At 31.8% G+C, this 13,831-nt stretch overlaps 2 protein-coding genes across 2 annotated transcripts; both read left to right on the top strand.

The window, feature by feature from the left end:
• LOC133304112 (uncharacterized) lies at window positions 1-5,723 on the top strand. Its single transcript, XM_061504088.1, has 4 exons — window positions 1-215; window positions 1,827-1,953; window positions 2,070-2,142; window positions 5,232-5,723. The coding sequence occupies exons 1-4, from the start codon at window positions 188-190 to the stop codon at window positions 5,502-5,504; spliced, it is 501 nt and encodes a 166-aa protein (XP_061360072.1). The 5' UTR covers window positions 1-187; the 3' UTR covers window positions 5,505-5,723.
• A 1,550-nt stretch (window positions 5,724-7,273) lies between these two features.
• Window positions 7,274-12,101, top strand: LOC133304145 (uncharacterized). The gene is made up of 5 exons (XM_061504118.1): window positions 7,274-7,495; window positions 7,590-7,639; window positions 8,435-8,540; window positions 8,652-8,710; window positions 10,764-12,101. Exons 1-5 carry the CDS (start codon window positions 7,382-7,384, stop codon window positions 10,813-10,815), a joined length of 381 nt encoding a protein of 126 aa, XP_061360102.1. The 5' UTR covers window positions 7,274-7,381; the 3' UTR covers window positions 10,816-12,101.
• Window positions 12,102-13,831: the final 1,730 nt, after the last annotated feature.

The following is a 13,831-nucleotide window of genomic DNA, read 5'->3' as shown; positions in this document are numbered from 1 at the left end:
ATTAGAAAAGAAACGAAGATAAAACAAAATTACTTTGATTTATTCAAAGATCTATGATTCAGAAGCCGAACGTTCATTATCTCATATTATTATTACAAAAGTTATGATTATTTTCATTTTTTATTTATTTATAGCATATATCTCAAAGTGTTAAAGATTCAAAGAAAGATTAACCTTGCTTGGTGTCATGGGACAAGTCTTAGACAAGTTACAAGGTAATGCTTATTTTACATTATCTGATTTTTCCTTTTCAGTTATGCATTTGTTTTCAGTTTCTGCTGATTCCCTTATCTGATTTTTTCAGTTTCTGCAACCTTTTCTTTTCTGGAGTGTTTTCATTTGTTGGCCACTTAATTTTTTGTTTTTGTTTTTTGAATTACCCTTTTGTGCTGAGAATTGAGGGTCAATTCTGTTCAGGACAAAAAAAGAAAAGGTTAAATCAAAGACATGAAAGATTTGTTTGTTTTTGTTTAAATCTATGTTTTATTTCTAAGAATTGATCCATTGATGCCTTTGGTTTTTGGTGTTCTGAATGTTGAAGGCAACTACTGCTCTTGTTTTTGGTGTTCTGAATGTTATTTGATCACACACAGACACATACTTAAACCACTAATCACTTAAATGGGTTGAAAAGAGGGATGGACCTTTTCTATTTGCAGGTTGTTAAGATATTTTTGTAAGCTATAGTATGATTGAATTTAGAGGCTGAGGATTGGAGCAGCATGGTTGCTTTTTGTGACCAAAATATCACGGGTTCGAGTATGGAAACAGCCTCTTTGCAAGAGGCGGCGTATAATTGACCCTTATTCCTACCTTTGCAAGTCGAAGAGTTTTGTGTACCAGGGTTTGTCCTTTGTAGTCTGAGTGTGTTGTCCATGAAAATTATGAAGTCTAAACTTGTGCCATTTTGAGGGATAAGTTTTGAGGACTCTTGTAATACATACTCCTTCCACTTAAATTAGAAAAAAATGACTCACCTAACTAATTTACTCAATCCATTTCTTCATGTTTAATGTCATGTGAATCCATGTCGTTCTAATTTGAGTGAGAGAAGTATGTACTACAGGAGAACTGAAAATTTACTCCATTTTGATACAAATTATGGCCAGTATCATCATTTATTCTATGTATACAGCAAAGCCTGGTGATTTGAGGACCAGAATGTGTGAAACTTACAGTTATAATAACTTTAATATGCAAAATGGGAGGACAAGATAGAGGCAGTGGGGGAAGACCAAGTATTTGGATTTGTTTGTGTGGCCCAACTTGAGATGTAGGATAGAAGGAAAACCAATTAAAGAGATAACAAGGAGAAGGAATTACAGATAAGAATCACAGAAAAAGGACTGGAAAGGGAAAGTATGAGAGTGAAAACAGTTGCAAAAATTTGAGTATTCACCAGCCAAGATTTGTTTAAATGATTACAAAGAGGTTCTAGACAGGCAAAGTGGAAAACCAATTTAACCAAAGATAGTTTGAGTTCTAATAGAATAAGATATGCTAAGTTATTAATCAAATGGCCTAAATTCAGGCAGGAGAAATTAATTTAATATCAATTCCTTAATCTTTCAAATTTTTAACCTGTAAAACTAACCTATAAATTATTAATGATTCTGTTCAGCATAATTGGTATTTCAATAAACCCACTTCCTTGATGATTATAAACATTATTATTCTATTTTGTATGAACTGGCTTTAATGATAATGCAGTTTTTATGCCTTTATAACCGAACATTACATTATTGCATAAGTAAGATACACTTGACTGGTAAAGTTGTTGGGCTCAATGCCCTTACTTGCATTTAATAGCCTTGCACTTTACACAGGTAAGGATTGGAGGAAAAGGCAAATAAGGAAGATAACAGATCGAGTTTTTGACCAATTAAAGAATCAAGTGCGAACAGTTAATTTGACTTTTGAAGATCTGTATATTGCTGTTTTACTTGTGTACAAGTAAGATGTCTGCTTCATAATTGCATTCAACATTTTAGCTTAGATGATATCCATTTTCTTAAAGAATTAATAAATTTGAATAGCTCTTCTAAAAGTGAGCTGTTTCTATGTTGTAGTGATATCAATAAGCTTATTCCTGGTCCCCATTTCGATCCTCCATCAAAAGACAAAGTCAAGGAAATCATGAAGGTACTTTATTGTGTTATAATGAGATTAAACTATTACTCTGCTTACTTATAAATATGAAAATTTTACCCTGTGGAAATGAATGTTTGCTGTGGTGCTTTCTATTATAACCATGTAATGCACTGTATGCATTTCTTTATCTTTTTAATGATAGGTGATGTTACGGAAGGGATTACTAATGGGGGGGAACCTGCCACTTCGAAAGTATATTCTCGCAGGATATACCCAAGGCAGCAGTTAGATCAGTTGAGGGCATTAATTAGGGACCAGTTTAGTTAGCAACTGTTAATAAGGCAGTTATGCCGGTTAGAGATTTGGGAGTGAAGCCTAGATAGTGTATATGTACAATGTAGGTTTCTGATTATTTTCGTATACTAGGGATACTGCCAAATCTCTAATTTATGGGAATCAATCAATTAGGATCAATTGTGTATTTTCTCTGAATTACGATTGATTTGTTTCCCTTTTTTTCATTTTAATTTTTGGCATGGGAGGGGGCGGGTTAAAAAAGATTGGAGATCCAATCAAATATCTTTGGTTAACCCCCTCCCCTCTTCTTTTTTTCTAATGATAGGTTACAACACATATGTACACCCCATGCGATTAAAAAGGGAAACAAATCAATCGTAATTCAGAGGAAATAAAAAATTGATCTCACAGGTAGGTGGACCTGTGCATTGTCCACCTTTCAAGCTCAATGGGCTCTTATGTGAAAAAGTGTGTTAGAGAAATATAAAACCATTAATATGACCTTCCTCTAAAAGCGTAACTTTTGGGTTGAAATGGTTCTTTACCGTATATAAGGGAGAAACTCTCTATTGATAGACACTTTTTGGAGAATTTGGTGTAGACTGAGGCTTTGCTCATTGTGAAGGAAGAATTCCCTTGTAAGAGTTCAACTCTTGTATTCTTTCATCATTGTTAATCAAGAATCCCTTTCTTTCCTACCCCACACATACATCTCTGAATATTCCCTAGCCCTTTTCTGTATTTCTCTCGACTCTTGAATCTAGAGCTGTAACAAGTGACCTATCCATTTATTCCATTATGATAACAATGGAGAATTTCAATCTGAGAAGCAAGCCCGTTTCATCTATTGAATTCTTTAAAGTAGAGTTTGGGTTTTGAGTGATGATTGTGTCAAAGATATATTTAGGATTAAGTGTGTACTTGGTAAAAGTGACAATGATAAGAGTTCAAAATGAGGAATGAAAATTGTTGATGTGTTAAACCATGTTTCAAGTCGAGATATATTGCTAATTTCCTCTCCACCCTCTCAACTCCTACCATTAACCCTTCTACTAAGAACACCTTAAAGTTCTAAATTCTAATAGACGTGTGAAAAGAATGAGTCAGCTAATGAATCTTATTAAAAAAATATAAAATTCGATAAGGACTTCAACATTTCGGTTTTCGTAGTTGTTACAGTTTTATAATCTTTGAGGACCTCTTTGGGAAATTTGAGGATCTAGAATTTGGAGAGGAGGATGATATGAATACGACTTGGCTGGCCTGTCATTTGTAGCATATCAATTAATTATCTTTACATGATCTCAAAGTACAAATATTTGAGATTAAGGGTTTCAAAAGTGTTATAGATTGAAGTTGAACAAACGATTCAAACAACTCCTGTTGAGGACATGGACAACTAACAAGCTGAATTCTCCTATCCATGACAAATATTCATTTGACATCCAATTCCAGTAAGGTGATGTCAGGCTTTTGAAAGTGGAATATCTTTATCTTTCTGGCTTTTGCTATTTTTCAAATAAGTAAATAGTAATTAGTTGATTGGGGTTTTTTGTGAGTTTAACTAGATGTGAGAACACAAATAAGTGGGTGCTTTGAAGAGGTGGAGAGAGAATAGGAAAAGATAAAACAAATTGATGAAAAAAATGGGTAAAGAAAAATGAAGAAAGTGCTGAGAGAAATTTGGAAACAGCTAAATGTTTATTGTATTTATATTTACATTTATAAGGTATAACCGTAAATATTGTATTGATTTATGTGGGAAAGCATGTGAAGAAAGTCTCTTTTTTTTAAAAAAAAAACTTTATGAACAAAAAGCCAAGATGGAAAGCTGCCTCCTTGTTCTCTATTAATTCTTTTTTTATCTAGCTGAGCTGATTTGAGCGAAGGTGGGAATTTTTCTAATTTAAGGAGATGAAACATAAAGGTCTGCCTTGAAGGGAAGAAATAAATTCGCAGTCTACTGAAAAAGAGTAAAGCTGCTGAAATTTCTCCAAATGATTTTTTTCCAACTATTTTTCAATGGCTATGGACCAGTGATAAGGTTACTTCTTGTGATCGGAAGGTCACCGCTCGAATATGGGAAATAGCTTTTTTGCAAAAATACAACGGTAAGATTGCATACAATTGACCCTCGTTCCTATTTTTTCAAGTCGGTGATCCTTGTACACTCGGAATTTGCCCTTTGGTCTGCTTGTTTAGAAGGAACAATGCTACAGAGCATGAAAAGAGCAAAGGATTTCTATAGGAAGATGTTTGAGCTAGCTGAACAAGGAAATATGAAGAAATAGGTCTGAATATTCACTAAAGTGAATTATCACATGTAAAATAAACTCTTATCTTTTGAAGTTATAATTTATTTTTTTATTTTTTTTATAGTTATAGCCATCTAGAATTAAGGTGACTTATGCAAATTGCTGATACTAGGTTGAATGGTAGAAACAGTAACATTACAAATCCAACACTGCTGGAAAATACCAGATATGACCTTTGTACAAATAATCAGATTGTGTTTTTCATTATGCATTAGAGCTTTTCATCTATTTTCAACAAGCTAACTGCTGTGATCTATATACGAAGCTTTATCATTCTTTTCAATCAGAATCAACTTGGAAAACTTTGATCAAGTACCGAAAATTGAGAGGCACATTTTGCTCAAAATCATCTTTCTCTTCATGCTTAATTATGTTAAAACATCAACTCTCTTAAAATAAGTTAAATATGCAACTTTGTTCAGACTAATCGTGGGATACTAACAATTATGCCTCCAACTACAATGAACAATATGTATATCATAACTATTGGTATATTGGATTTAATGTGATTCATATAACATTGTGCAGAACTGTGATATCAACTTTGATGGGGAAATTGATCGTGAAGAATTCTATGGTTTCATCCAACAAATGACAGCTGATACATTCACTGTTGTTAGTCAAAAACTTATTGTCACTTTGGTTGTTGCACCAACAGTTGCAGTGGCAACAAAGAGAGCCACTGAAGGTGTTCCAGGTGTTGGAAAGGTGGTGCAAAGGTTACCTAATTCAGTTTATGCTTCCCTTGTCACACTTGCAGCTGTGTGGTTCCAAAATATGGGACAGGATTCTCAGTTTTAGTTATCTGCTCATCATGTCTTATAAGCAGAATGATAGAAATTCTCTTGATTGTAAACATAGGATTGCCACTGTGTGCATGTTAGTTATAAAATTGTAGTTGATAAAAACAATGGTTGTGGTTTGCATTTTGGGCAAAAGATCAATTCTGGATTTTTCTGTCAGGTTATGCATGTAAAAAATTGTCTTCAATAAAATTATATACAATTATTATCTAAAATTGTTTAAGGGCGAGCTTTGAAGCAACACTAAGGTTGTTTCTCGTGACTAGTAAAGATTAAACATGCAAGAGTAAAGTTGTGTTCAATTGACCTTCATCTCCACCATCCTGAGTGAGAGAGTCTTATGTATTGAAATTTTCCCTTTATTATCTAAAGTTATTTCTTTTCCTTTTGAGTTACTCATGTCTTCCTGATTTCTATCATGAGCTTGATCTAATTGATAGATATGTAAGAAATGAATCCTCACAGAAAACCTCGTTTGGGTGAAGACTACCTTCTAAAGATTTGAATGTCATGTTGCATGATATTTCTTGTATCATGTCACTCTTACAAAAAAGAATGGTTCCATCTTGACTTTTTCTAATGGAAAAGTGTTTGTCCTTTTAAATGACACAATTTATATCTTTTCACTCTCACAAAGAGGTGAGATCCACACTTTTATATTTTTTTATCCACTCTCTCTTCTCCTTTATCTATCTTTTTCTCTCACTTAAAATGACACAACTTTACATCTTTTAAAATGATACACACTTGTTATAAAAAATAAAATAAAAATGATACACACTTTTTTCCTTTTTTAATTTATGGATATGATTATTGTCCATATGTATAAATTAGATTCTTAATCTTGGCTGTGAATATCATTTATAGTGAATGGTTCTAATTTATTAAATACAAGAGCAACTGAATATAATTAGATCAACAACTAAAAATAAATATAAGACTCTATCTGAAAAAGCCTAAATTGAATCGCCAATCTCAACCTGTCAGGGGGTGTTTGGTTTAGGGATTTTGATGAGTTTAGTAGGGAAATGATATGTGGATTTCTAAGATCACCATGTTTGGGAGGCAGGGGTTTCTGAATTTGGCTACATAAATGTGATTGCGGAAGTTGTGTTTCGACATCTATTTCATACAATAACTAGCTATATGGTTCTCACTTGATATATGGTATTATCCATTAGCTACCCAAATTATTTTATCCTGTAATCAGCATTGACAAATGTGTTTACGAAGGGTCCCATGCGTGATTCACATTTTTGCAGGAAATAGGGTTATTTACGTAATTGTGACTTTTTTTCTTATCTATATTTTATCTACATCCAAACATAGATTTTCTAAAAGTTATCAAATTTTCCCGTCTAAATTATTTTCAACTAAACAACTTTTTTTATATTTTCCTACCTAACATAATCCTCCAACCATTTCCCTATTCATAACATTCCTCTATTATTCATAAAATTTCTCCTCAACCAAACGTCTCCTTAGACTATTAATATATAGATTTTTAGTTCACTTAAATTATAACAATGACTTAACTCTTGAAATAACACATGGATTGATTTTAACTGTTGCAAAGAAGATAAAATGTACAAATGAAGTGTTGTAATTCAAATGAATATCGAGGAGTCCAAAATATTTATAGGATTTTAATTTTCTCACATAGTAGGAATTTTTTTTCCATGTTATAGACATATTTCGTATAGGACCCATATTTATTATATAAAAAAATAAAAAAAATACTGCACTAAAATATTTTCCCATATCTATATCCCTAAACTACAGAGAGCTTAAACACTTGCTATCAGTGCGTGATTCTCTTCCGTGGTTTCCACCGTTGAAATTCTTCGATTGTTCATTCATTTTGATGTAATCAAAATGGTGATTATTACAACACTTTTCCCTCGAAATTCCTTGGTATTTCTTCTCATAATATCATCCCTCTTGTTCTCTTCCTCACCACTCCTTGCTAAGTCTCCTTACCCAATCTCTGTACGCATCTCCAAATCTCAATCTTTGGTTTGAATTTCTGATACCCTTTTCGTGTTTCTACTTGATTTTCGTTTATGGGTGTGTGATGATGCAGGATGCTGAAGTCAGGCAGAAGAAGCTTCAGTGTTATGCTGATATTGATAGGTTTATGCTTCCTTTATTGGTTTAATTTTTTTTTTTTTTTAAATGTTTGCCCTTTGCAGTTAATTGGGTTATAGAATATATGTTGTATTTGTTAACTGTGGTTGATGCATATTTTGTTATTATAACCCATTTACCATTATAATTGAAAAACATTTGCTTCCACTTCCAAAGCTATGCTGATATAGACAGTTGCACTTGGTTTTACTATTTCTGAGTGTGGGTTCTAATATCTAATTGGTTCTTTAAATGGTATCAAATTCTTAGTGTCCAAGTAGTCACAAGTTTAATCTCACCGTCCCATTTTATTAATAAATAGTTAAATATTATGGAGTTTGTTAGCTTAGGTAGACGGAGCCCGTGTATTTTCCATTCTTCAAATATAATGGGCCTCTTGTGTGACTGAGTGGTCATGTTAGACAAATATAATATAAAATAATTGTTTGACCTTCATCTACCTACTAAAGCTTTTGGGTTGAACTGGTTCTTTACAATTTTCTTGAAAATTTAATTAGGTTGTAGAATATATGTGATATTTGGCAACTGATGTTGATACAGATTTGATATTTACCCATTATTTACCATTATGTTTGAAACTTATTGCTTCCAGTTCAGTGCTATGTTGATATTGGCAGATGCACTTGGTTTTACTATTTCTGGGTCTTTTTCTTTTTGTTTCCTTTTTCTTTTTGCCCTTCTTGAAAATTCAATTGGGTTGATGAATATGTTTGATATTTGTCGACTGTTGATGCACATTTCCATTTCTTTACTTATTATTTATTTTGTGTGTGTGGATAGTGGGATGTGGGGTTGGCAATGCAAATCATCAATGATAGCAAGGGAGAATTGTGCTCTGCGATGCCTTTCGCCGGCTTGTTATGAGCTCATCTACGAAAGTGACCCGGTGAGGCAAAATTTGGGTGTGAAACCCTTTTTAATAGATTAGATTAATAGTGTATTCTTGTTCTTACGTTTTGGAGATGCTCAACTGGGTTGCATTCGTTTTTTCTTGTAGCTTGAAGAGGGAGAGAAAGATCTTATTCGGAGCCAAGAGTTTAAATACTGTATGCATAAGTATGTATAGTTTCTGCAACTTGATGCTCAGAATTTTTGTATGAATTTATAAAAGAGTTAAGTTATACAATGTGTGGGCTTTAACTTTAGATTTAGTTATTATTCTCTTACCATCATTGTAACCAGTCATCAAATACCCAATGCCATGAACAGGAATTGCATGATCTGCTTTCATGTTGGAAATTCATATAATGAAGGAACAAAAAATAAATCCACAAAATAGTAGTTTTGTATAACCAATTTGTAGTTATTTTTTAGTTAATATTTTGAACTCTGGAGTCAGAGATTATCCAAGATCAGAATCATTTGATGTGGCTGGCCTAGGGATGTAAATAGGTTGTCAATGAGAACTGACATGTTTTGTTCAGAGTAGCAACACATGGATTTCAATTGAGTAAATATTATTCCATTCAGCCCCTAGGTTTTAGGCTAGAAAATTTATGAGTTTCTGCAGAGCTGTTCTGTGTACAATGGATATGGGATAGAAATCTGAAATTGATATTCATTGTAGTAGTGTTGTTGGTATTGGTTGTTGGATGACAAACAAGAAGAGTCATTCTTGCAGCCCGGATCAACGGAAAATAATATATTGTGTGGATTGGAAGATAATGATCTTCAGTACTGGTTGAGTAACTCCATTTTGTGTAGCTAGAAAGCTTCTTCTAGCCTTTTGAAGAGTTGAAAATTTAGAAGACTTTGTTGCATTTTGGAATGCAACTGAATCGGGAATTTTATATGTGAAACAACAATTTTTAGTCACATTTTATTCTTAAATGAGGTCAAAAGAATACAAGGTTTTAATAGTCCACTTTGAAGCTGGTGGACTATCGTGGACTATCTCGTATTTATCATTATGTACCTGTGAATCTGTGATGCCATGGAACTTCTAGGGAAATACTAACATATGAAAACTTTGTAGTAAGATGTTAAAATGGATTGATATTTATGCCTATTGTTGATTTATGAGAACTATGTTGTGATGATATTGTTGCATTTGTTAAACCAAACTCGAATATGATTCATTGTGTGGTTTTGGATTATTTTAATGAATAATGAATAATTAAATATTTCATTACCCTTTTTAAATCTTATTTCGTATAATGTGAAATTTGTTTGTCTTCTTTTGACATAAGATGTTCTTGTTATAGCTAAATGTCTAGTTTTGAAGCATGATGTCCCATATGACTTTTTAGTCAAATATGGAATCTCTAAATGTTAATTTTGTTCATGTCCATTGGGTTCTATATTTTATCCCTAATATTGCTTCTGCTTGAAAGGATTGTCTATGTTTGTAGGTAGTGGATATTTGGAGGTATTATTTTGTATTTTGAATGCATTGAGTTGGAAAGAAAAACGAAGTTCTTGCTAATGTTTTAACACATTCAATTTGGTTTAGACAAATGTTAGTTTGTTATTCAAGCTCTCAATTGTAACATAATTTATTTTGCACACTGTTCTTTGTCTCACATTATAACATATGTTGTAACTTTCATGTGAGTTTCTTTGGAGTTTTGGTGCATTTGATCTACATCACTTAGCTATAAGACCAAAGCAATTACCATTTGGAGTTCAATTCTCTGATAGTCTACTCAATAGTATACTTGAGACCTGCCTCGTGATTAAGTTGTCATAAAATGCATTGACGCACCTAAATGACTGTAGATTTTTAATTCCTTTCTTGTGTTAGAAGTTAAAATAGAGTAACTTTGCATGAGGTTTGCACGGGGTTATAGATTCAAACTTCAGTGCCACCATTTATATCCAAAAAAATTAGAGTAACTTTATAGTCCTCAACTCTTCGCACTAAGTACAGGCTACAGCAAAATCTTTTAGGTTTTCTTTCTTCAGAACATTAGTATTTTTTATTTTTTTTCCTATTTGCAAGCATAAATATTGCAGTGAGTCGGATCAACATGATTGTGTTGTATCATTTATTCTTTTCAAGCCGGCGATTATTTTTATAATTGCTACTAGAATTAATATATTGAGAGAGCAACATGGCATGTGTAAAAGAAGCTTTTATCCTAAACTTAATTTTTTGTTTACCTTGCAGGTTGTCCTTGGGAGAGAGCCTTGAGGGTGTTAAGGGTGCCTTTGCTCACTAATCAATGCAAAAATTCTGAATTGAAGACAAGAGCTAGGGCGAATTTATATATGAAAATGACTTCATATCATGTTCGTTCCCAAGCCCTTTCCATATGCCCTGATAAATTTAGATAAAAAACTAAACGAATTAACTAGCATCTAACATATTTTTTCTTTTGAGTAATTAATTATAGTAAACTAAACTCAAATATATGTTCTTAGAAATCCAGTATAAACTAGCACCAAACAATTAGTGGTGTAGTCAAGGAAGCACAGTCACTTATAAAAACAGGGAGAGTCGTGTCTGACACGTTCCGATACAGCGACATGCTCCGACACACGGTCAACTTTTTCCGACACGTTGACCATTCTGACACGCGAATTTGACCGTGTCCGATACGGTCAAATGGCATTTTCGTAATTTTTTTTTAAATTTTTTTTAAATTTTTAAAAAAAAAAAAAAATTAAAATATATTAATTAAGCTTCCACCTGATCATATCAATTTTATTTTTTTGTCTTTTTTCCCCTTAAGTAGATAAGAGATCATCTCAGCATCATTGTTGTTAATTCCTATCACGCTCTTGTTGTATCTCTTTCTCTAATATGATTTGATCTCTCTATCTGATATTATATCTCTTTCTCATCCCAGTTCTTATTTTTTTTATTAAAGCTTCCATCTTTATAACGTGTTGATGGGTATTATTAATTTAGTTTCATTTTTTTGTTAAATTATTTAATATTAATTGAAATATACACTATATGAATTAAAAATATTATTTAATATTAAAACGTGTCCCAACGTGTCGAAATTCATAATTTTTTAGGATTGACGTGTCGTCGTGTCGTGTCGCGTGTCGTATCGGTGCTACATAGGGTGTAGCCACGTTATACTTAGGTAGGGCTTGGGCCCCAGTTACATTTCAACAAATTTTATTTATTATATATAATTATATAAGTAATTATAATTGGACCCTAGCGAAAATTGTAAGTTGGTCATAGCTAAAATTGTAACAATGATAACAAACGAAGATTTGGAGCTGCTTTGCGTGTATGACCATATAACAGATTGTTTTCCTTTTAATTTCTTCTTCTTCTTCTTTCATCTTTTTCTAATTAGGGTTTTTTTTTTCTTATTCGCACTCACCACCGACAAGGTACGATGTTTTGTTCCTTTCTCAAGATTTTACGGATACATGTTTTAGGAATATGCATTGGTAATTATATTGTCTGCTGGAGGAAAAAATTGATTTACAATTTTGAACCTTGTAAAAGAGAAATTCTTTGTCTTTGCTGACCATAATTGTTTATTGGGTGTTTTTTACATAAGTGAAATTCATGCCCTTTTTTTTATTTACAACCTTTTTTATGTGGTTGTATTTATTGATTTTATTTCTTTTGAAAAAATGGAGTGTTGCTTTACGTTTAGTTTTTTTTTTAATTATTTTAATGTACAGCTACAATTGCTACTTGTAATGGAATTGAATTATTTCTTGGTGTTATTTGTATTTGATTTCACAACAGAAATGAAAATTTTGGTGATTAAATAGTGGAAACTGTTGAAGAGAAAAATCAATGAAGATATATGTAACATGGAGTGTGAAAATTTCTTGTACAAATTCTTTAACAACTTCTTCTTTTTTTGTATTTTTAAAATTTTTATAATATCTAAACACTGATAAATGATTTATGTGGTCCCAATGTCATCTAAATGATTTTAGACATTTGTGTTAACTGTTCTATGTTTATTTTTAATTGTGAAGTTTGTTGTTTCTTTACGTTGATGTTCTTCATAAGTCACAACTAGAGGTATAAATAGGCTAAGTTAGGTCAGGCTTTGACTTTGATAGCCTAAGCCTATGTAAAATATTTAGAACTCATATTAACCTATTAGCCTATTAAAGACTTAATTTATAGGTTTGGCCTGACCTATTATAAAAAACTAAAAAACCTAATATGACGTGTAAGGCTTACCAAGTTGCAAACTAAAGTTTATAGGTCCAAAGCAAATTAAAATATAAAAGATCAAAAAAATTTATCACAAAGATCACATGAAATAAATTTTCATTAACATCACATGAAATAAATTTTCAATAACATCACATGAAATAATGTTCATAAAGGTCATACGAAAATGTTCATAAAAATGACATGAAAATTTCATAAATAAAGCAGACCTAAGCTTTTAAAATAATCTATTTAAAATGTAGGTCGTAGGCTTTTTTTTTACATGTCGGGCTAAGCCTACAGGCTGACCAATATTATATTATTTATTTTAAATGAAACAAATAAAATTTTATTTTAATAATTTTTAATAATAAAGTAATATTATTTTAATTAATAAATATTTAATAGGCTTTAACAGGCTAAAAGACATAAGCCAAAGCTTTTATTTTTAAATATAGGTCAGATCATATTTATAATTTAGGCCTACACAAAACTAACAGATTAGGTCAAGCCTAAAGTATTTTACACAAGTCTAAACTATTCAAGCTAAAGCCTATCCTACTCTAATTTATTACACCCCTCCTTACGGTAACAACTAATTAAGAGAAACTAGTTATCTAGTTAATTATTAAAAGTTAACTCATTATTTCTTTTAAAAAAAAAAAGTTAACTCTTTACTAACTTATGAATTGACTCGACTTATTTGCCATCTTAATTGTTTCTAAATTACTAATTAAAATATAAATTAAGTATATAATTTCCTCACCTATGGTGTCTTTCTATCCTAGTATGTTCCAAAACAAGCACATTTTGTCATTGTGATACATACAAAAAAAACTAACTGTTTACAAAAAAAAAACTAACTAACTAACAAGAATTTTTTTCCCACTAGAATGAGTTGACATGGTTATTGATTCAGAAATGGGTGAGTGGTTTAAAGCCTTAATCCTAGACCCTCCCCGAGGCGAATTAGTTGCGAAGCAATGAACTGATTGAAATATTTCTAAAAAAAAAAAGAGAGAAATGGGCGAATGGTTCTATCACTGCTAACAATTACTTCTCATTATTGGCAAATTCTCCAACAACTTTTT

This window comes from Gastrolobium bilobum, unplaced genomic scaffold (genome assembly GCF_033153095.1).
Source record: "Gastrolobium bilobum isolate Gb01-03AN ecotype WA unplaced genomic scaffold, APGP_CSIRO_Gbil_v1 utg27827, whole genome shotgun sequence".
Lineage (NCBI taxonomy): Eukaryota > Viridiplantae > Streptophyta > Magnoliopsida > Fabales > Fabaceae > Gastrolobium > Gastrolobium bilobum.
This window is presented reverse-complemented; position numbering and strand designations above follow the sequence as displayed.

What these genes read in the sequence shown, in the direction of transcription:
- LOC133304112 (XM_061504088.1), top strand. Translation starts at nt 188, where the DNA reads ATGGGACAAGTCTTAGACAAGTTACAAG. An exon ending in AGTCTTAGACAAGTTACAAG is followed by an intron (nt 216 to 1,826) that starts GTAATGCTTATT and finishes CACTTTACACAG; the next exon opens with GTAAGGATTGGAGGAAAAGG. An exon ending in GCTGTTTTACTTGTGTACAA is followed by an intron (nt 1,954 to 2,069) that starts GTAAGATGTCTG and finishes TCTATGTTGTAG; the next exon opens with TGATATCAATAAGCTTATTC.
- LOC133304145 (XM_061504118.1), top strand. Translation starts at nt 7,382, where the DNA reads ATGGTGATTATTACAACACTTTTCCCTCGAAATTCCTTGGTATTTCTT. An exon ending in TGTTATGCTGATATTGATAG is followed by an intron (nt 7,640 to 8,434) that starts GTTTATGCTTCC and finishes GTGTGTGGATAG; the next exon opens with TGGGATGTGGGGTTGGCAAT. An exon ending in TCATCTACGAAAGTGACCCG is followed by an intron (nt 8,541 to 8,651) that starts GTGAGGCAAAAT and finishes TTTTTCTTGTAG; the next exon opens with CTTGAAGAGGGAGAGAAAGA.